Below are 23,855 nucleotides of genomic sequence, written 5' to 3'. Positions count from 1 at the left end.
CACATCTCCCTATTTTATATTGATACAGATCCAAGAAAATAGAAGCTACAAGTATCATTCTATTAAACATCCAAATTTCTCAGAAAGGCAATTCTATTCTGTACTTTTGGATATATGTTTTTTTTAATTCTAGACAATTTTAGTCAACTTGAACTTTCACATAGACAGTTAATTTATATGTGAGCCTGTCTGTTTTATTTAAATGGTTGACAATATATCATTTATCCATTTCATATCCTTGTGACATTAAAATATTCTGAGCATACATGTAACATGACATGGGAAGAAAGATAGTCACACATACCAAATAGTTCTTATATTTGGGATATTACATGTGACTGTAAATACTAATATATATGTTAGTATTTTCATGATAACAGGTCTAATAACCACTTGACTTGGTTAAAAAAATTCTTGGATTCTATGAAAAGGAATGCTTTTCTTTTTATATGCAGCTTGAAAATGTTGAGTTGATGCCTATTAGCAATTTAAAGATCTGCCATGTCTGCTGTGCAGCTACATCTTGTTTCCTGGTATTTCAGAATTAATTGCATGCAGCCACAAAGGTCCAGACCTGGTATTTTCAACATCTTTTCTGGTACATGTAGCTCATTTTTACCTGAAAAAGAGAAGAGTCATATAGATATTTTGATAATATAAATAAAGAATAAACAAAATTGGCATGTAATTATATAAAGATCAGCGGCAGATCCTTAAATTTTCATAAGAGGGTACCAAGTCATGTTTCAATGATTCTCTATATGATCAACCAAATTTTTCCAATAAAATGGTTGGCAGCCAACTGCCCCCTTTCTAAATCCACCTCTGGAGATAAAATTGTCTTATTGTTACTGCTGATTCATTCAATTGTGTATACAACAGAGGAAAACAGTCCAATAAAATTATATTTTCTAGAAGTATGTTAGATGACTAATGTACTATTAACAAACAAGTCCATTTGCCTTGCTTATATACTCAAACGACAAAAAAAAATGTTTTTTTTCAACTGAAATATAGAACTCTTATAAATGTTTGTACATTCACTGATAAGCTGATACGTCATTTCTAATAATTATATACATGTATATGTACTTACACCTTGAATTCAAACAGTCTCTGTATGTACATGTATCTCGTTCTTTCCATTTCACATACCTCTGCAATCAGAACAGCATCTGCAACAACCAAAATTTAAAGGTGTGAAAAAAATAATTGAAATTTTCAAAGTGCAATAATATCAAAACAGCAACGATAATGAATATTAGAGATTAGCCATTTTGCACATATACATGTACCAAGGGGAAACTCCTTTCAAAGCTATATTTTATTTATTGTTTCATTGCATTAAATAGAAAATAGGGATAATGTGGCGCAAAAAGCATATAAGATTTTTGAAGAAAATTCACAGACTTTATACAGAGATTTTTGTTATAAAATTTATAACATAGATTACTCACTTGTTTGTCCATGATGTGCTAGCGTTTGTTATTTACAAAAAGGCTTAAACAACCTTTACATTCTAAAAAACCTTGTGCTGAGTCACTAAAGTCGAGTGCACCCTAGAAGGTGTACTTGAATTGGTCCATATTTATATTTGTCCTAACCAATATTTTGATTTATAAACTTGTCCTAAGGAAATCATTGCTAGCACTGCAAGTAGTAATGCTCTATCTACTAAGCATAGAATGGTCAAACATTAGATTACAAGGGAACGGCTGGATTTTCTTTAAAATTTCCATCTTTAGCATTGAAACAACAAAAGGGTACATAATCCTTAAAGAGTTCCAATTAAGAGCTCATGTTCCTTGTTATTGATATTTATATATGCAACCGACTTTAAATAAAGATTACTTTGCTGTACTTTACTTAAATGACTATGAGACAAACTTTTCATATAATCAGACATATTGTCTCATTGGCACTCATACCCCATCTTCTTATATCTATATACAAACTGTATATTATTTCAAACAAAGCTGTCCAGTCTTTTGCTTTTTTTATGGTCATGATCATGCATTAAAAAAATATGAGTTAATATACTTAAAGGTGTATAGGCGGATCCAGAGGGGGGGCAGCCCCCCTTGGGTCAGTCAGTGGGCCCCCCTTATAAAAAGTTCTGGATCCGAAACTGAAAATCACTTTGGTTGCCTTTATGAAAGGAGCAATAATGCTTACCATGTGCAAAGATTTAATATTGACCTGACAATTAAACAATGACTGAGAGTATACAACAGTACAACATGGTACATTTTTGTAAAAAATATACATGACCAGATGACTATTATCAAGCAATGACAATGTAAATTATATAATAAAATCTAGGGTATTATTCACTTACATTCTGCCAACACTTAAAGTAGGAACTATTTCTATGTTTCGTCATGACTGTGAGGTAAACAATTTGTGAGGTGGTGTTTGATTAGCATATCAATAGAAAAACAACAATGTCAACTGCAAACTCATTATTTTGTTGATTGATTTTATTTTTGTCATTCAATATCGAGTAGTAGACTTTTATACACCATTTGTTATGGATAATATGTCAAAAAATAGAATAGTTTATCTTTTTATTTCATTTTCTTGAAAAAAGTTGAAATCGGAAGTATCTTTCGATTTCGTTTCAATAACTTTTAATAGCACAACTTTTTGGTCGTCTGGTTACAATAGTTTTTACAGTGCGATTATTATTGTCATATAGATAGATCGCAAGATATGTGGCAGACTTACGTGTCATTCTGATATATACGATCCGCTAAATCAACCTTTTTGTAATCACAAAACTCGGTCTTCCCCGCATAAACATGGCGGTTGCATTATAGTAAGGAGTTGTTTCCCCTTATTGCCTGAGCACTGTCAGGGAAATTTTAGTACAAGGGAATAAAACTAATGTATGTATCCTTGTGTATATTTGTTCTGTATATGCATCCTTTTTAGGAGCACCATAATGAGATATGACGTATATGACGACAACACTATTTTTTTTATGGATTGTATATATACTAATCTAGTCCGTTCCATGTCTTTAAACAATATTAATTGAAAATAAGGACTTTTTTAGTGTTTACCGTGTGACACGGGTGCTCCGTTGCGGAGGAATTTACCTAGAGAAGAAGTCAGTGGCGGATCCAGAAATTTTCATAAGTGGGGGCCCACTGACTGCCCAAGAGGGGGCCCGCTCCGGTCATGCTTCAGTGATTCCCTATATAATCAACCATATTTTTCCCAGAAAAGGGGGGGGGGGGGGGGCGGGCCCCCTGGCCCCCTCTAAATCCGCCTCTGTAAGTGGACATTTAATTGTCACACTGTTTAACATAGGTTTTGATTTGAAAATTGTTATGCATACACAAGAAAAGAAATTGCTGGTATATCTACATACCATGGTTTTTTATTGTGAGTCAGAATTTTTTTTCGCGCACAGCGACCGTTTTTATTTTGCTTTTCAAATTTAACACTATAAGGTATGGGGAAAATCTGGTTACAGAATATTTTTTTCCATACCCCCTCCCCCTTGAAGTTTAATGGTCGTTCCCTTAAACGTTTTTGGTTTTGAAGCTATAAGATACCTTCAGTTAGATTGTGTAATCTTTTATCAAATTTAAATGCTATTTTTAGATTATTAACTAATACAATATATTTTTTGATCTTTTGATTTACCAATGCTGCGGAAATTGGATTACTGCAATAAGTGTCTTCTATGCAAATTGGCATTAAAAATCAAAATAGAAATGAAAAATGATAGAAATATGATATATAAGAAAAACGAAACACATCAAAAGTTCAATTGTAGGCTGTCTAAAAAAAAAACCGAACAAACAAACAACAGTCAATAATGGAGTAAAACAGCTCGTTAAATCACGTACACAAAATATTTCAGACTGAATGTCCAGAATACTGTGGCAAAAATTACAGTTTAAGTATAAGACAATATTTTTCACCAAAAATAAAATGTAAGCCTTCATAAATTACTCGTTTGAACCATGCATTAACACAACTTATTTGAAAAGCACTCTTTCATAAATGGTTGCTATGAGACTCTTTATTCGGACAGTCAGCGTTATTGACATATCAGATCTGATCACCGATACATTTTGTGACTTCGCCATTATAAGTGAGAAGTAAGTAAAGTAATAAGTTCAAGTTGAAAGCTTGTGGTTTGAGGCAAGCAGTTGGAAGTCTTTACGGTAGTTGCAGACTTCAGAGTTGTTCTGAATATGTAATTTCTCACGGGGAAGGTCACAGTCTCTCGAACAGGTAGTTTGTGGTTGTCTGGTAACTTCAGTGCTTCAGAGTTTCAGAGAAAAGGTTTCTCGGAGACTATATATAGGTGCATGTCTCATGAATTTACGAATTCAATATTTAGAGCTTGGATTGTGCTACCTAAGTTTGAATATCGGTTCTTTGTTCAAGGAAGATTAAAAGTTGATAAATAATTGAAGGTTTAGTTTAGAAGTTTGAATACAAAGTAACTTGTAAATTACGTTGTACATTTTGTAGGTTTTTTTGTAGCCTTACACTTCAGGTACCATTCAAAGGTTTTACTTTAATAATTGTTTCAATTAGTTTGGTGCTTAGTTTTCTAGTAACTTGAAATGTTACGCATTGTTATGTAGTATGTGCTGTTTGAATAGGAACTAAATTTCATATATAATGAATTTACCGAGATTTCGAACCGATATTTGTCTTTTAAAACATACTCAAAGTTCATCTATTGTTTATATGCCAGATATTTGTGCATTGAATTCAATCGAAGTGTTTTGTTACTAGTATGATTTATTGTGGTTTCAGTTAATAAGTTTGAAGTTCATGTAACATAGATACAGAATTCTAATGCAACATCGTTTGTAACGTTCATTTTGATTGGATAACGTCGCTAATTTTCATGGCATCAATTCACAATAATCACTTGCTACATTAGAAGATGTAGGCACTAACTGAAATGTGGGTTATTGAGTGACAGAACACCGTCAATCTATCTATCTGAAAATGAAATTAAAAAACTTTGCAAAATACATTTTCTGTTTGTCTTTGAGAAGTTTCTATATGAATACTGCTTCATATGAGTACAATAACAGATAGGCCAGTATAGCGATGCACAATTTTTACCCATTGGAATACCAACTGTGCTAAAATTATTCCAACATCAAGTGGCACCCGTCATGTTGCTCCTAGTAAGTAAAAAACTTGGGTACATGTCTATAGTTTGATGATATCACAATCCAGGAAAACAGGAAGAGATTTAAGCTAAAAGGTAATTTTAACACGGATATCTCATAAAGTCCAACACACTCGTGATGGCGCCTGTAAAACGTTCGAAGCATGACCATCATTGGTCTATATTGCCGTATGGTTCTTACATCTTTGCGAGCCAAGGGTTAAATGTACGAACTGGCCCCTCAGATGAGTCAGATCGTGACCGTATGTACTAATCTGTGCCTACTGCTTAAATGTTCATATTGTTACGATCCTGATGAACTTCATAGATATTTATACAGATATTTGTTCAGTCATTCAGACATGTATATAAATAGTATAATTTTTGAAATTGTTGTCAAGAACAAAGAATTGCACTTGCGGTCTTTGTGCGAGACGCCGTTTCACAGTTTCTATGATACAAAGGTTTGCATTCCGCTTTTAAACGTATATTCACTTTTGGCCTAAGTATAGTTCACATGTGTAAAGACACACATTGGTATTTAAGAGTATTACTAAGATCAAAGTTTGGTCGCCCGGAGACAGAATAATGTATACGGGCAAGGTGACACGTGATGCTGCGAACAGGTTACTTTCTTAACTAGCTCGTTGAAAACCCGACTCAGCTTGTCGTTAATATAACATTAACATGTTTTCGTTCTTAATATCAATTTATTTTGCCTCTTGACGTTAAACATTTATCCTTTAATCAAATTTTGTTGTTGTTTTGGAATCGGTATAGTTCGTCACAAAGTAAATTTTTTAGTGCCTTTACACAAGGAAATTTTTATACGATTCATAATTTGTATGCAAAATAACGGTTTAATAACTGTTTAACGTTGTACAAAGATAAGAAGATGTGGCATAATTGCCAATGAGACAGCTCTCCACCAGCAACCAAAAGACATAGACGTTACAATTTTATGCCACCGCACGACCTTCAATAATGAGCAAAACCCGTACCTTATAGTCAGCTATGACATCCCTAATGTAAAACAATTCAAACGAGAAAACTAACAGCCTGATTTGTGTAAACAAACAACAATGAATAAAAACAAATTAAATATGATATACAACAGCAAACAACAACCACTGACTTACAAGCTCATGACTTAAATTGGGACAGGAACATAAACAATGTAGCGGGATGAAATTAATTTGTTGGCGCCATACTCCTCCCATAACCTGGGACTTTGGTGTAACAGTACAACAAAAGATAAAATCATAAAAAAAAACAGCTGGAAAGGGCTTAACTCATCAGATCGATACAAGAAATCTAACGAAGGCACAGACCCGACGTGAAAGGGTATTTATACATCCCAACAACAAAAAAGAAACTTAGTGCAGATCTGAGAGTACTTGCAGTTCCTGACAGCCATTGCAAAGCTAATCACAATTAATAAAAAAAATCAATCATCTTTGACTAAAATATCAATCAGTACACATCCAACATCCAATGGATTCAGTGTAAAGACGTCATTAACAGTCATCGAAAAACATGACATTGGGCCATGCCAATATGCAGGTATCGACAAATTGTAGAACCATGAATGAGCATATGCATATATAAAAGTAATATTTAATTTGATTTTGATTTACTTTGATTTTTGTTGTTGTTCAAATATTGGATAGGAAGTAAATATTGAGCTTAGAGACCATTTTTTGCATTAAATGATAGTTAGTTTGATGTTTTGTAGTTCAAATATTAAAAAAGGAAATAGATATTGAGCTTGGAGACATGTTTTGTTTCGCATATATTATTACAGTGTATTATACTAAATAAATTACAATCAATGAAAAATGCTGTTAATATTAAATCAACAATCAAACTACATTAACTTACATTAGCTTGTTTAGATAATAGAAAATTAAATACAGGCAAAAATCATTAGAATTAACTCCATTATGATAAAGTCGTCATTATTCGAATCAAATGATTATGGTCAGATCATATGTTTTCGTACTATGGATGCTTTTTCAATGCAAATTGTGACGTCACAGTGCATTCTTAAAAGAACGAAAACCCACGAGACAAGGATATATTCAGAGCAAAAGCAAAGATGGAACGAAGTTTCAAGAACTATTTTTGTTTTATAGTGACCAGTTTTATTACTTTAATTCCTAGAAGTATTGATGGAGATTTTAACACAATGACCGAAAGAAAAGAACTACGGAATAAACATATAAAAGGAAATCTTGTTAAATCTATGACGACGGAGACCAGTATAGAGTGCTTTAGAGAATGCAATACACTTACACAATGTTCATCAATGTCTTACAACCCACGAAATAACATTTGTTATATGTACTCTATGTTAAAATATTCAGATGTAACCTTGGATGATGGAAGGATGTACTATTTGAAAGGTTAGTAGGAAATGTATAGATATCTTTATCACGGAAATTGGTAATATATCAAGAACCGACTCTGTTAATATTTTGGATATCGTGTCTTAAACTGTTTCATTAAAACCGTTCTAAATTGGCGTAGAATATAAAATCGCAATCAGAGAAAATTACGTACCAACAATACAAATATTTCGGTATTTTTAATGGTCATTCTGTTGAAATTCAAATTCCTGGCTGTTTTGATTATACTGAACGCCTTCTAATTTCTAATGTTTACAAGCAACCCACCAAGGAAGCTCGAATAAAACAAACTTAAAAAGACCAAAAGTAAGTAGTTGAAGAACATCGAATATTATCTTTCGTTTTAGATAAGTTTAAATTATCGCTATTTTACGAAATTTTCCTTTGATCTAACTGACTGATAATTTCCTTTCTCAGCACAGTAGAGTGATATGAAAAATTATCGGTAGAAACTAAGAGCGCACGTGCCGTTGTCAATGAAATTAACGACGTCTTCATAGGTAAAATAGCGATAAACAGATTATCATTCGTCATCTCAACTCGATTGCTTTTCTCACTTTCGCCGTACCGGCTCAAGCGAGAAAATCAATCTCGTTGAGATGACCAACGATAATCTATAAATATTAAATATCCATCGTTCAATCTCCTTTAAAGTGATAGTTTATTATGATAATAGCAAAATTATTGATGTATGATTTGAAAGCATGATCGAGGATGTACAGCAGCTCATTTATAGACACAATACATTATGGAGAGGGATCACATATGATTTGCCTGTTGCCCAATCCAATTCAATTTATTTGAATAAAATACTGTTTAAACTAAACAATAAATTGGAGATACTTCAAGAAAATGTAGATTATGTGAGCAAACTTCAAATTTTAACTATGTCTATCTAAGTCATCTGCTTATTTCAAAAAAAAAAAAAAAAGGAAAGAAAGAGAAACGTGATAGTAATAGGCATGAAATAATCAATCCGTTAATGAAGTTAGTAACTATTAGGACACATTAATGTTCTTTCTCACAAGGCAAAACTGATCTTAAAGGATCTTGCAAGGTTCTTTTTGGGCAAATAGGTCTCCACCTGTTTTGATACTTTCAAATCTTGTAGTTTTGAGAGTTCCAAATGCAGGCAAATCCAGAAAAGCGACTCGGGCGCATACATTTGATAGCGCTTTTTTTTTACATTTACAGATGTTAACAATTGTCTGACAGAAGAAGGATATTCATACAAATCGAATGTCATGCTGTGTATTAAGTTTTATAATGTTAAGGTAACATACCATGAAGCTGTTTCTACATGTCAATCAGAAAACTCATCACTAGTCAGAATAGACAGTCAGGAAAAACAAAACGTTTTGTATTCTTTTTTAGCAGGTACGTATTGTGTTCATGCTATATATCATATGTGGTTTTGGGTGATCATTTCAGTAAGCTTTCATAGTTTCATATGATTTATCAAAGGTATGACGTTTATCAAAATGTATTGTACTTATTTTTGTTAGTATGTGAATTGTATTTTCACTAACTTACATCGTGTATGCTCTAGAAAAAGTTCGAAGAGCAAAAAAAAAAAAAAAAAAACAACAAAAAAAAACCCCTAAAAACCCCCGGTATATTTTGATAGAATTTCAAACCAAATTATGAACTACCTTATTTCGTTGACGAACCGAGAGCCTTGCGCAACTGATTATTAACCTATAATATATTTGATGAGTTTTTACATCCAGGTCGTTGCTACTGTTCGAAGGCGATGCGTCCCAGATGGTATCACTAGCACAATAGTCATCAGTTTTGCATGCATATGGAATATCGATGACACTTTTATTTTCTGTAAATATACTGTTTTTAACATGTTGAATTATTTAGAACACTTCAGGTTTTGATTTCCATACATCTTCTTATATCTATATATAACTTTTTGAATTTTTTGGTTTTCAATACATTTTAACTTCGTACTTTATTTGCCTTCAAACTGTTTTCAGTTAATAAGTCTTAAATATGTAGACATAAACGCACGTCAAGTATACCAAATTATCATCCTGGTATCTTTGATGAGGTTTATAAAATAAGCGAGAACGTTAAATGAACGAAAAATACGACGGATGCCACATGTGGTGCAGCATTTGCTAACCCTTCCAGAGCACATGAGATCACCTCCGGTTTTAGTTGGTGCTCGTGTTGCCTAGTCTGTAAGTTTCTATGTTGTCTTTTCGATAATGCTTTTTAAAAAATAAGAAGATGTGATTTGATTGAGTTAACTCTCCACCAGAAACCAAATGACATAGAAGTTAACAACTTTATTTTTTCGTCGTTTTTTTTTTACATGGCATCGTCAGTTTATTTTCGTGTTTGAAGATCCCTTTGATATATTTAGCGCCTCTCTTTTAAAAATCATGATCCCTTGGTTATTCAAGACGCATCTATGAACAAAGTCTTGTGAACTATGACTTATAATTCCACAGATAGATGGACTTTAACTTTGTGACGGACAGAAGAAACACTATATCCCTTCCCAAACTTCGTTTGACAACAGATATAAAAATCTTAAAGCAAACAAATGTCAAATTATTCCTCTCAGTAAAGGTTGAGAAATCCTGGACATGATGTTTTCATTTCTATTCGGTTTTGGTGAAATTTTAAATTATCAACAAACAGACATAAAAATATGAATGTAGCTTTGTATGATATTTAACAATGAATTTTGCTCAAACCGATGCGACTCAGAGGTCAACTTGAACTTACTACGTTATGAGAAATATTGCTCATTGTTGAATGCCTCATGATGACTTGAAGATGAAGGACAATAATACAAAATTTCCATTTTTGGGTTGTACCGTGTATTGAAATGATATTGTCTCGTGTACATTTACTCTTCATATTTTCATTGAGTATACGACGGACTAAACACTGCTTTCATACTACAACTAAAAATCAGAAAGCTTCAGACAGTATAGCAAATTTTTCTCTTCGTAACAGCTGTGAAATCCTTGACAAAATGTTTTCATTTCTATTTGGTTACAGTAAAATTGCAAAGTATTAACAAACACCAAGTGGATATTTGAGAGGTTTGAAAATCACTTTCAGTTACTGAAACATGTTACCAATAAAAACTCTCGAGATCGTTTACGTTGAAAGTAAATTTAAGATATCTTTATTATGATTATTTTTCTAAATGATGAAAACTGTATATATAATCATCAAAATAGAATATAAAATAACCATTTTGAGAAAAAAAAAATGCAAACTATAAATCATTTCCCAGGTTCCGACGACGAGTTGTTGTAAGAACATGGTTGCTTGTTTACATTTCTAAAAATAACCTGTTTTTGGGAAATTTACGGAAATATGAGTCACGCATTCTGTGCATAAAAACACCATGACCATTCATTGTTATAAATATATTTAAGTTTTTCTTTTGCCATCTTCTTCTTTTATAAAAATTAATAAAAATTTATTTGTTTCAATTACCTAAAAATCTTTAATTTTGCATATACAGAAGATCCGCAGAAAATCATGTAACAATCTCAAACCCATATCATATAATGGACCGGCTTAGTACCGGCCCATAATAAGACTAAATCAATACATGTATTAGTCAATATTATAACTGTAATATATTGCATGTATTTGTAGTTGATAAACAGTTCACGACAGGTCATGTATACTTGCAAGGGAAAAGAATCCCAAATACATCAGAATGGGAATTTGATGATGGAACCCCTATAACATACTTACCATGGAATCTAGGCCAACCAGAAGCGTATGATCAAATTTATTTATGCTCATTAGCTCAAGACCAGGGAATGTGGCATGACTGCATCGGGACACAGTTATTTGGATTTGTTTGTGAACTTAAATTGTTCTAGTTCGAAAAAAGGTGATATTTGACTTTAATTGATCATAGTAATGACCTTCTGACTCGATGCTCGGGTGATGAAAAATAAACTCTTGTTACGCTAGTGTTTCATTACATATTTGCATGTCAATACAACAGTACAAACGTTTGTTTTGATTCTCAGTGATTTACCTTTTCAGATATGAGAAGGTAATCATCTAACTATCCAAAATCGATGCATTTACACTTAAATCAATTAATTCCATCAAATTTCAATAGCAAAGACAATAACAGTTCCCACCAATTCTCAACGTACAAGTGTTTGCATGTACAAACTTCATTTCAAATTATCTGTCTTTTTAAACAGAGTTTGAATGTTTTGAACCTTTCAGATAGTCGTTATGATATGATAAAATCACATTAATTCCTTTCTTAAAAAGAAAATTCTTTCAAATACATAACATAGTTTTACTTGAGTCAAAATTTGCTCTTTTTATTTCAATCCAAGATGACAAAACACACAATTACAGCTTAGATCATTGTTGAATAAAGACAATAGCCCTTTGTTTATTCTTGGTATTTCAAAAACTTTTGTATCAAATATTTACCACATATCCATCATTTCAAAATTTTGAAAGTGTAATTTCTTAATTTTTGAAATTGGAAATATTATTTTGGAACAATGAATTGCATTGTCATTCATAGTGAATCTTCAGGAATAAATTTATTATTTGATGATTATCACCTATGTCATGCTTAACAAGCGAATATAATAAGATAACAGATTTACTACTTCTTCGCCGTATTTGATTATGGAATAACTAATTGAAGAATTAAAAAAAAGATAAATATTCAACTAGTGACAAAGCAACTCATAAATTTACGAATGCGCGTGCGTTAATTATCAGTGTTGTTCGGTCACAAGTTGAATATATTTCGATATTTGAATTCTTTGATTTCTTATTCTTTTTATTGCATTGAAAACGTTTTTTTTTAATTCGAATTAAAGTAGAAATTTTAAGGATCAATATCTTTTTCTATGCATTCACAATTTGTTTTGATGCGGCGTCAGCAACAACTTATTGCAATACATATTGTTGTATGACGTAAGAGGAGTGAAACAAGAAGTATTTTCGGGTTTTTAATTGAACTGGGAAAACACGGAAATTTATTGCACCATAAGTCATAATCTATCTTAATTGCTTAAATCTGAAGAAAGCTGAATCTCAAGCCTTTAATATTTTTAGAAATTTTCTTAGCCATGAATTTCTCATATATCAACAGTTTCCTTTTACCAAGCTGCATCAATGATATGATTTTTTGGATCAGCTTTTTTGTCGTTTGAGCACTAGTTTCGGGCTGTTGCTCGTCTTTGGTCGTCATAATTTTTTTTCATCCCCGGATAACAGTTCCAACAAGGGATTTTCTCCTTGAACCATTACTTGAACTTTAGATATTGAATTGTAGACGATGCTGTAACTGCTAGTGAGGGGAGCGATGTTCTCAAATGTTTTCCCGTAACAGATACATCAAACAACCGGAGAAACAGCCAAAACCTTTTTAGATATATTGAAACAAATTGGAAATGATACATGCGTAACACTGATAGGCCACACAAACTTATCCTAAAAATAATGTTGTTAGGCTTTGTTCAGATCATATCCGTGATTTCATATGATTAACGTATTTTTTTTTACGTAAGCAGAATGAAATTAATGAGCAAATATCCGTGTTTTTATCACTATTTTCATAATCTGGTAGAGTGGCCATCTCTAAATGAATTAAGAGCACAATTGTGAAAAAAAACCTGCTAATGTGGATGCTATTGACTAAGATTCAACGAAAATTTGCAGGTCACTAGTTGATTCCAAGAAGCTTTAATTTTAGGGACATGCAATGATATGGTCAACTGGTAGAAATACAGAGCTTGACTCTCTTGAAAGGATAGTTTATGATAAAATATATCCTAATAGATATCCTTTTGATATCGAAAAATTAAAAATTTCATCAAAGAATACAGAGTTGCTGTTGAGAAAAAAAATTAAGAATTATAGAGATATGGATAAAGTTTGCAAACTTTCCACCAGGAAATTCTATCAAATTGAACATATGTGTGCTGTTTTTGTATGCAGGCGTCGAGACTTGTTTTGTTGATTTCATTTAAAATAAATCTTATGAATGTGGTATTCGCTTTTTAATTCATCAACATTGTCCACTTTGAGATGGCCCCTATATAATAATCTGTTAATGTCATCATCAATGTAAATATAAAATTTTTAAACAGTTTTTGAAAATGTCTATTAACCAGGTCCGTCACCGATTGTGTTTTGTTAAAATGAACATTAGGCGTATCAAATTATTACTCATTTATGTGTATTATTTGGGACGAAAATCTATTGACCTGATGGATATCTCCAAGAAGACAAATAAATATACAACAAACGGCGGATACGGTGTTGGATAGGTTGTTTATTCATAATGAATTACAGCTTGTTTTTGTAGAAAGAATTATTCTAATGCTTTTAAGTTGATTCCACATGTATATCTATTTTGGAAGTACTGGTGTGTCAGTTTTTGGTGTTTTTCATATTACATGTATCTGTAATGTTGGATTTTCGATATTTGTATTTTCTTCCAAATAAAGTCGTTCAATAGCTGATAGTTAATGTGTACTTTTTATAAAAACCAAACTCTATGACTTACAATAAATTAGAATTATGAAGACCACATACCAAGAAGTAAATATATATGGATTTTTCTGTATGTTTAAATCAGCAAAACAAATTGAGCCAAGTCATGAAAACAGACAATACATTACTGGATTACGTAACATAATTAATATGTACAAATTGATTATTAAGTAGACACAGACAAAACTCACTATCATCACGTCAGACTTAATCAAGACTTGTATATATGGTCAATAAATCTAAACCGTTACAGAATCATGCAGAAAGGCACGTAATTGTAACCCAGGAAACAATTAGTCTATCGCCAGTACTTGACAGGAAAGTTGTTTTTGAAAGCTATTTTATATGTTTAGTTGGCATTGGAAGTCGTGCACTGCTGTTGTTTTATTTATCAAATTAAATTCAAATGTGAATATTATTCCTTTCACTATGTCAGTTCGTATGCTCCATGATGTGATCTACCGTTCTTTAAAACATAGTAAATATGTAAATTGCTTTCCGTTCTATATTTTGTGCTAATGTGCTATTGACTTTGAAATATACTAGTCAACAGAAGTAACGATACACAAGTTTGAACTCCAATTTATCATAAAATATAATAAACAGGAAAAACTGGTTAAATTATACAATGAAAAACATTCATTTGCAAAGCAAATGCATATGATTAAAAGAATCTGACTAAATTGAACAGTGAGAAAATACCGTGTTATTGAACACAGGGGTCAAATTTATTTTGCGGAAAATCATGACAAAAGTCGGCACTTAATTTCGAAGAAGTGAATTATTTATTCAAATATCTGCATAGGCATTCAAAATTTTAAGCAGACCATGTTAACGTTTAAAGATTTAAGTTCAAATATCAATTTTTGAATTTTTAGTTGAAAATACGATTTTTGAATAACAAAACTTGCCAAAAAAAAATAATCGCGTATTTGCCTTAAATCAATGATTTTGATAAGAAAATAACACTCTATAAATATTAGACCAATTGGGCAATTATTTACCCTGGTATAGTGTATCCAATTTCGTTATATATGGAAAATACATTGCCTTGTATCGTTTCTTTGTTGACTAGTATACATTTTGTTTATATAACACAATGTATGACCTAAATACATCAGCACAGTGACCCATCTATGAATGAAGGAAGTTCATAATTATGAGATTAATTCAACTATTTGAAACGAGACATTTAACGAATCTTTATAAAATGAAATGATTAAATTAGCATCAACAATACTGATAGCGTTGCTCTGTCGAACAGCTTTTCGACCCATCCAATACAGAAAAAGACCTATTGGCCAATTAACTAATATTCACTTCCGGTTACAAATGTTTCACCGAACTTTTGATGTATTTTGATGCATAATAAGTTGTTTTATCATAATTTGAGACTTATAATAACATGAAAAAGTTAAAATTATGTTTGGTGTTTTAATTCGATTCGAAATGGAAATATTCCACAGCCTTTCCGATTTACTTTTCGATTAACATCACTTTTCATTTCTGTCGAACAGAACGTGGACAATAAGAATAAGTATGGTAAAAGTCTGACTATATTTCCCAGTTAGGTTCATATTTGCTAGATAAATCGAAATCAGAAATAAAATCAATTTTGACAAAAAGTGTATTTTGACTCAGAACATATAAATTCAAATACGATTTCGGGTACCAGCTTAAAGATAAGTTTCTATGTTAAATCGACGAATCAAATGAAGAGGTATGAATTGGAGGTTCCTGTATTGACCCTGGTATAAATCCTCGATTAGCTGCATTGAACCTCGAATCTTCAAGTCTTGGGGAAAATGCAGCTTACATCGAATCTATATCAGGGGTAATAAAAAAAACCCAGCCAGTTAATAACACTATAATAAAGTTCTTTGTATATTTTTGCAATTAAAGTAATATCGAATAGTTGAGCTTTATTTTATGTTTCAAAAAGAATGAACAATAAGGGATTTATGGGAATGCAATAATAAGATAACAAAGAATAATCACACATAAAAAAAACCCCAAAAGACACCTCAATAACAAACAAGATCAGATGTGTTTTCAAAGGGACAGTATTGCTATATTGTGTAAGCGAGTTTGAGGCATATCAGATACATGTGTAAAGATAAGAAAGGTTTTCAAAGTCCATCAAAACAGAATAAATCTGTACTTCAGATTTTCAAAAGAGGCTGTACACTCTCCATAATTCACATGATGCGGTTGACCCGGAAATAACTATAGAGCTGAATTTCATGACATAATTTTTTCGTTCAATATTGATAATAGTGTTGTTTTGTGAGAAACCATCATTTTTTATAATGTTATCCTTAAATTTAAATTCCTGAATTCGCGCTTTGCTAAGAAGGATATGAAAACATTCTATTCAAAAATACTTGGAGTCAGAAATTTTATTGGCTTATGTAAAAAGTACCAGAGCAGAAAGCCGAACGGATTGTTGTCATATCCTTGTAAGCAAAGTGTGGGCACATTATCTGTTTTGTAATCTAATAGGACGATTGATAAACCAATCAGCAGTTGGAAAAAAGTTTCAAAAAATACAGAACTCTAAGGCAATTAAAAAAAAAGGAAGTCCATAAAATCTGATAAAATCAAACACAATCAACGGAACAAGTGAAAAACAATTTCCATATCCCTGACTTAGAACAGGCATTATCCGAAGAAAATGGCGGGTTAAACCCGGTTTTATAGCTAGCTAAACCTCCTACTTGTATGACAGTTGTTTATAGTTCCGTTATATTGACAAAATTGGGTGAGCAACCCAAACAGCCATAATAGGTTAATGACCATAAAACTATACTTACAAAATCAGTAATATCAGTAACACTTATACTCTATTTTTTAAAAACTTCAATCAATCTGTTGGTAACTCTGTGTTTTCCTACATTTGTAGTAGATTTGATCCTTGTCATGTAATATTTCTAGAAATAAGAAAATAACCACCAACGTTCAGGTAAATTTAACTTACAAAAATCTTCAGCAGTATAATCGTCTATTACATTGAATGCTGGATCTGCAATTATGTCACAATGGTAGTTGAATGTCATAAATTTTCTCATATTTTCCCTTACAGACTCAAAAAGAACGATATAAATCGAAATTTCATAAGTTTTACGGTCAGCATCATGAAGTGGTTGACCCATACGGTGTGTCTTGGTCTCAATTTACGTTCGGTCTTATATCATAAGATGCCAGAATAATCTGTTGATCTGTAAATTTACCGATTGCTTCCTATTCCCTTTTGTAACATTTGACAACGTGTGGATTCCCAAGGCGGGTAATGCAAGAAAAGTCGGAGATGTTTCTCTGTCGACAAAATCGGTCGCGCTCATTTTTGACTTTGTACGATTTCCCCAGTTTTTGTTCTTTACATTGACGTTACTTTTCGGAAATGTTTAATGAGATTTGAATATAGGAAATCTCAGTTGTTTCTACATTGCAACAAATAGTCACCAACAACAGTGTTTTAATAAAATATACAAAATCGAAAATTCCAAATACACAATTCGATTTTGTATATTATTTCATGCATACTTGTACTTTGAATTAGAAATATGTTCCACGGGATAATCATAATAAAACAACTGATTTACATCAGCAGAAATAAAACATGGAAGATAGAAAACATATTTATAGTTGATCCGAAACAACTTGAGAGAGTCAAAGATTAACAAACAAAGAAGGATCTAAATTTCCCATTTGAGATCAAATGCCTGACATTTTGAATTTGATCTTTGAAATTTAAGCCATCCGGCATTATTGATTACAGCCTATTTTACCGTACTTGTCAACAGATTTGTTTCTCATGGCAAGGGAAGTTAAGAAAATTTTAAGTTAAATTCTTTAATGAATTACATGTATATAATAAAATGCATATATTTTTGTTGTTATTTATGATTTGTAATTCTCTTTTGTTTTTGATTTGTGATACATGTTTGCTTTCGATCGCTTTTGTATTTTGTTTATTAAAGATAAGTATATATATATATATATAATATTCATAACTACTCTAAATATCAGCACAACAATGTTAAATCTGCAAATTTGCGAAAGCAAATTTTTGTTCTTCCCTCGCCGGCATTCGAACTCATGCTATTAGGATATCGAGACAACACCGCTGGCACTGTGTCCAGTGCTCTAGACCACTCAACCACCTAGACTTAACTAAAAATTCAGCTTTTGGTGGCCTAGTGTTACCTTTCCTCGTCAGTAGAATCTAGAGTTGTAACACAGTACATGATATATTAGGCATGACGATGGAATTGATTGCAGATTAGCTAAATTATCTAGGATCGTAAGATGCAGTCACAGAAATAATTATTTGATAAGTACGTCTAAACAAGTGACAACTCTACGACAGATCCATCCATTGGATCACCAGTGAAGGTGGTACACGGCTGAAAACACGTATTGATATATATATATTTCAAATTCCCATTTGGTAAATTACGAAATTACTAAGTTTCCAACTCCACCAGGCAATGTTAACCTCTGAATTCATAAACAATTCAGTGTACAATGATAGTTGCCATGGATAGTACAAACAAGCTCTATTGGAAGATGGTCGTGCAACCGTTTGACTTCAACTTTTGAAACAGAAGAATTTAATACTTATATCACGCATAACTGTTTTGCCCTGGTAATTATATAAAAAGTGGTCAATTTAAAAAACTCAGTATTGTCGCCTATGGAGGAAAATATAGTACCGTTTTCCGTAAAAACTTACTTTATAAGAGAGAGGCGAAAGATACCGAAATGACATTCAAACTCATTAGTCTTGAATAAACTGACAATGCCATGGCAAAAAAAGACCAAAAGACAAACAACAGTATACAAAACACAACATGGAATACTAAAGACTGAGACACGAACTTTTGCAAACCACTTTTTTCTGTTCGAAATAATTATATAAAAAGTGGTCAATTTAAAAAACTTAGTATTGTCGCCTATGGAGGAATATATAGTACCGTTTTCCGTAAAAACTTACTTTATAAAAGAGAGGCGAAAGATACCGATGTGACATTCAAACTCATTAGTCTTGAATAAACTGACAACGCCATGGCAAAAAAAGACCAAAAGACAAACAACAGTATACAAAACACAACATGGAATACTAAAGACTGAGACACGAACTTTTGCAAACCACGTTTTTCTGTTCGAAATAAAACAAAATATAATCGTTATATCTGTACTTTGATTGTCTATAGCATGTTGTTAATACATCTATTCATATAATCGTATGAAGCCTGGTGATTGCTGTTCGTAATTTTGACTAATTAAAAAAGAAGGAAATAATTTAAACGACAATCTCTTCCCCATATCAAAGAGCAAAAAGCTTAATACCACCAGCTAGGTTGCATCTATAAAGAAATTATACATTTCATTTTCATATCGATCACTTCTTTTTTTGATAACATTCCTAACTGTTTGACGCAACTTCAATTTATTGAAAACTTTATACTTTCATAGTAGTAGCAAACTGACGAAACTTGAGCCAAACCCGGTTCATGTTCATCGATGACATTTCAACATTAGATTGAAATATCGGTGGAACTAGAAACCAAAATATTTTCGGTCAAGACGATGCTCAATGTCTTAATTAATTTCGAGGCAAATACAAATTTATGGAATTGACGGATTTATCAAAGTAAAACTTACTAAATGTAGATATCACAATATGCATTTGTTTATTTATCCTTACAAGGAACGCCTTAAGCTAAACGTTGGGAAAATCCCAGATGCAAAATAACACAATTAGCTATTTTAAAAACAATTGTATGATTATATGTGTGATGCGGACTTCTTTTATTATATTTTGGAATAGTATGATAACTGTTGCATTGTGAACAACATGAATCTTTGGAATGATGTTCATATTATACGTTCTAGGGATTAAGTTTCTGTCCAAATTTTTTTCAGCAAGTTTTGGACAAGTTAGACTGAAATAATTCTAGTCAAAGGTCTAACGTCAAGAATATCAAGGGGCTCTATCACCAAACGTTCAAAATTTGACATGACCCTTTGTTTTCATATCAGACTGACTTTAATTACAAATTCCATATACAGGTTTTTTCTGTACATGTCTACATGTCCGTTGCCCTTACTAATTCTTAAAACAAATGTGGCTGTGTAAACATACACATATCATTCTCAAGAACTTAGTTTCTGGCATTATTAAGAGGTTTTTTATTCTTTCTTTGTGAATGTGATGCTAGCAAAGGCGAAATTAAACCATCAATACATCTTTTCTAGTATCAAAGTACCATATAAACTTATATTTCTTAACATCAACTATGGAAAAATGACTACAATAACATTATTTAATTATTTATTTAGTTCTGATTGATTACTAACCGTATGATAAAATAGAGAATCAGAGTTATCTCGCATTAAGCAGTATATTTATTTTGTTTTAATGTGTTCTGTTTTCTTATACATGTCTAAAGAAAAAGTTATATTAATATCAGGTGCAGAAATATGATTGCTCAGAGTAGGCCGACCATTTCATTTCCTTTAGTCAACAGTTAAAGTTCAATGATAAATAGGTATTGACAACCTCCGAACAAAAAAGGATGTTATGATCCCCGAGCCCGAAGACCCCAAAAAACTAGAGTTTATTTATGAAATGATATCGTCTTAGGTATCTTAGAGAATTGTTTTGCGTTGAATTACAATGAAAAACAGACGAAAAGGCTTGTAAGTGTTATAAAACTGTCCAAATTTGACACAAACAAAAGGATTAAAATATCCTTCCACAAATTATTAATCGCTCCGAGTGTAAAAAGTTGTGAATAAATTAAACTGAAACGTTTGATGATCTGCCATAAATGCTTACATAAAAAAATAATCCCAAACTTTTGATATTACATATCCCTCTTGAAATCTTTATTACTGGACCATGGTTTTGTACCTATTTTGATCTGAGCGTCACTGATGAGTCTTATGTAGACGAAACGCGCGTCTGGCGTATTAATTATAATCCTGGTACCTTTGAGAACTATTTGATAGGCAATTACGATTCATAAAGAACAAGATAGAATCGGGCTACTAAAAAATTAGGGTACAATAGTTTACATTTCTATTAAACCAATGTAGCTTGATCTCACTTTTGAATGGGTTCATAACCGGATATTATAAACATTGATTTTAAATAATGTTGTGTGCAGATCAAGATATCATTACTCAACAGAATATCTAATATGACTGCTTTTATTCCAATGAACTTGCATTTAGGAATATCACAGATACATTATGCCATATACATTTTTACTTACATCTTTAAATTGACAATTATGGTCGGTTTAGAACAAAACTCGACAACCAAAGTATTTTTCAATTTCAATTTTCAAATTTTTCCATTGTGAAACTTTCCATATCTGTGGAGAAACATTCCAGGAGTATATATTTGTCTCAGTTTATACAATTTTCCAGGCCTGGCGTTTTATATTATGATTCTCTTGATAGTAGTTTACTGCTTACAAGGAAGCTTTTTAATCAAGGATAACAAATAAAAATATTAAGTTTTCTACCTGAAAGTTTCACCGCCGGCATCATGATTTGGTTGAACGTTGAAGAATTTCTGTGTCACAGATTACAACAAATATATTCAACTTGTAGTAACCACAATCCGTCCTCTCTTACTTTATTGTAATATTAACAGATATTACTCAATACCATATTTCATAAGCAATGAGATACACGACTGTTGCAATTTGTGGAATAGGAACGGTTTACCCTTCCAGAGCAACTATGGTCACTCTTGAATTTTGGTGGATCTCGTGTTACTTCATCAATTTTTGTATTTTGTAATTGTTATTTGTCTTTTCGTCATACTGATTTTGGCCATAGTGTTGTTTTGATTTTGTTTTGTATTTTTTTGTATTTGTTTTTTTTGGGGGGCGGAGGTAGTGTCATTTGATTACAACTACGGGTGTCACACGTGGAATAAGATATGTTTACTATTCCAAAACACACAAGATTCCCCCGGTCGTTTATGGGGTTGGTGTTGTTCAGCTATTTTTGTATGTAGTGTGTTATAGACGTGTTTGTCTTTTCCTCGTTTTTCGTTTTTAAGCCATGACTTTATCGGTTTCTTTTTCATTTATGAGTTATGATTCTCCACTTAGTATCTTCCGCTTCTTTTTGTGGTATTTTCTCATTTTTGTCGTGTTTTATGGGAGCTTGTCCTGTGCGATTACATGTGATGGTCATAATTCTTTTACAATACTGCTCCCAGCTTGATTGTTGTTCGTCTTTAGGCCTGTTTAATATCCACTTATTATCTTCATTTTACCTTTGGTTTACTCTGCTTCTTATTATTATATAGAATCTATACATATACAATATATGTACATTGTCGGAAAATATAAAATTTATTTGTATGAGCTTTAGAACAGGACGAAAAGCGAGTACAGATAAATTATATATTTTCCGACAATGTACATATATTGTTTTTATCCTGAAATTTACACCCAACACTTGATATTTAAGTTGTTAAAATCTAAATCATTGTCTCATTTTTCAAAGAAATCGACATAGTTTAAACGCGGACCCCAAAATGAACTGGTACGCAAAAAGAAATATCCACATTACCGCTTGCTCAACATGGAAGAGGAGTAACAGGTGACTTTATTTGTACTAGTACAAATAATCCAACAATTTATGTGTGTACCTGTTATTTGTACAATAGTTGGCTGATTGTAGGATAAAATTTGTAAACGGATTCCCTTTAAACATTGTATTCGTGGATTTTTCTGTCTCTTCGTGACACAGTTTGTCTTATATTGTCTTTAGTGATTATAAAACTATGGTATATGTATCTAAGTTTTAATTGTTGCAAACTTTAATTGGATTACAATCAATTTCCTTTCTTATTTCTACCTTATAATAGATAAAACCTCGGGTGTAATCATTTTTTTTAATCGATATTTTCCATAATAAATATTTTTCGTTATTTGTTCTTCATACATATTGCTTCAATTTCAGTATGTTACGACGACTACTCCATAGGGTTGAAAGGTAAGCAATGTTTTGTTATGTTAAACACACTCCACTGCAATTGGCACCGAGATGTAACAGTGATTTTAAAATAGCAGTTAATGTGTTGTTTTCATTTTTTAATAAAGTTGGTTCAATTAATGTTTGAATTATCCTATTGCACTAGCGTTCAAAACCAAAACTTTTAAAGCCAAACACGCATGAATACTTGAAAACTTGAAGAGCAATATGACCAAAAGGGATCTACAACAATTCGTAAATAATTTATATATTTTGATAACGGACTGACATTGAGAACATAGAGTTGTGGAATTGTTAATGGGACGAAATGTCAGCTTACAAAGTAAACGTTTTGATATTAGTTTTATAGCTCTTTAACTGTTTCGATTCTTATACATCTTGGCTTTCAAATATTCGGCTTTGAGCGTTTAGGACGAATGTGATTTATACAGTGTTGTTTTAATTTTTGGGATTATACAAACACAGTAATGTTGTGATATAAAGGCGAAAACCCAAGCAAAATCTGCTTCCAATGACACAAATCATTATACTAAAAACAAGCACGCAACAATAACTAAATTAATAACTAGTATGCACTTCTGTGTTTCTGAACGTTAATCATGGTATGCTACACATGTGCTACATGTGTGGTATCGATAATTTACCTTTGATAAAAGTCAAGACAAAAAAAAAAAAAAAAAAACAACGAAGAAAAAATGACAGTGTAATTAGTTTAGCTGCTTACATGTGCTTATAAAAAT

General features: G+C 31.9%; 1 protein-coding gene and 1 long non-coding RNA gene across 2 annotated transcripts; one reads left to right on the top strand and one right to left on the bottom strand.

The window, feature by feature from the left end:
• Positions 1–1,109: 1,109 nt before the first annotated feature.
• On the bottom strand, positions 1,110–2,833 carry LOC127704585 (uncharacterized). The gene is made up of 3 exons (XR_007983399.1): positions 2,728–2,833; positions 2,339–2,385; positions 1,110–1,175 (listed from the first exon to the last, which is right to left on the bottom strand). It is a non-coding gene; the product is annotated as an uncharacterized LOC127704585 (long non-coding RNA).
• Positions 2,834–7,226: 4,393 nt separating this feature from the next.
• On the top strand, positions 7,227–11,998 carry LOC127704624 (macrophage mannose receptor 1-like). Its single transcript, XM_052208743.1, has 3 exons — positions 7,227–7,557; positions 8,755–8,937; positions 11,197–11,998. The coding sequence occupies exons 1-3, from the start codon at positions 7,251–7,253 to the stop codon at positions 11,427–11,429; spliced, it is 723 nt and encodes a 240-aa protein (XP_052064703.1). The 5' UTR covers positions 7,227–7,250; the 3' UTR covers positions 11,430–11,998.
• Positions 11,999–23,855: the final 11,857 nt, after the last annotated feature.

This window comes from Mytilus californianus, unplaced genomic scaffold (genome assembly GCF_021869535.1).
Source record: "Mytilus californianus isolate M0D057914Y unplaced genomic scaffold, xbMytCali1.0.p SCAF_6, whole genome shotgun sequence".
Taxonomy (NCBI): domain Eukaryota; kingdom Metazoa; phylum Mollusca; class Bivalvia; order Mytilida; family Mytilidae; genus Mytilus; species Mytilus californianus.
The sequence above is the reverse complement of the archived record's forward strand: the minus strand, read 5'-3'. Positions and strand labels throughout refer to the sequence as shown.

Bases quoted from the DNA above. Each gene is read 5' to 3' on its own strand.
- LOC127704624 (XM_052208743.1), top strand. From the start codon at position 7,251: ATGGAACGAAGTTTCAAGAACTATTTTTGTTTTATAGTGACCAGTTTT. The intron at 7,558-8,754 runs GTTAGTAGGAAA...TTACATTTACAG, and splicing joins AAGGATGTACTATTTGAAAG to ATGTTAACAATTGTCTGACA. The intron at 8,938-11,196 runs GTACGTATTGTG...ATGTATTTGTAG, and splicing joins TTTGTATTCTTTTTTAGCAG to TTGATAAACAGTTCACGACA.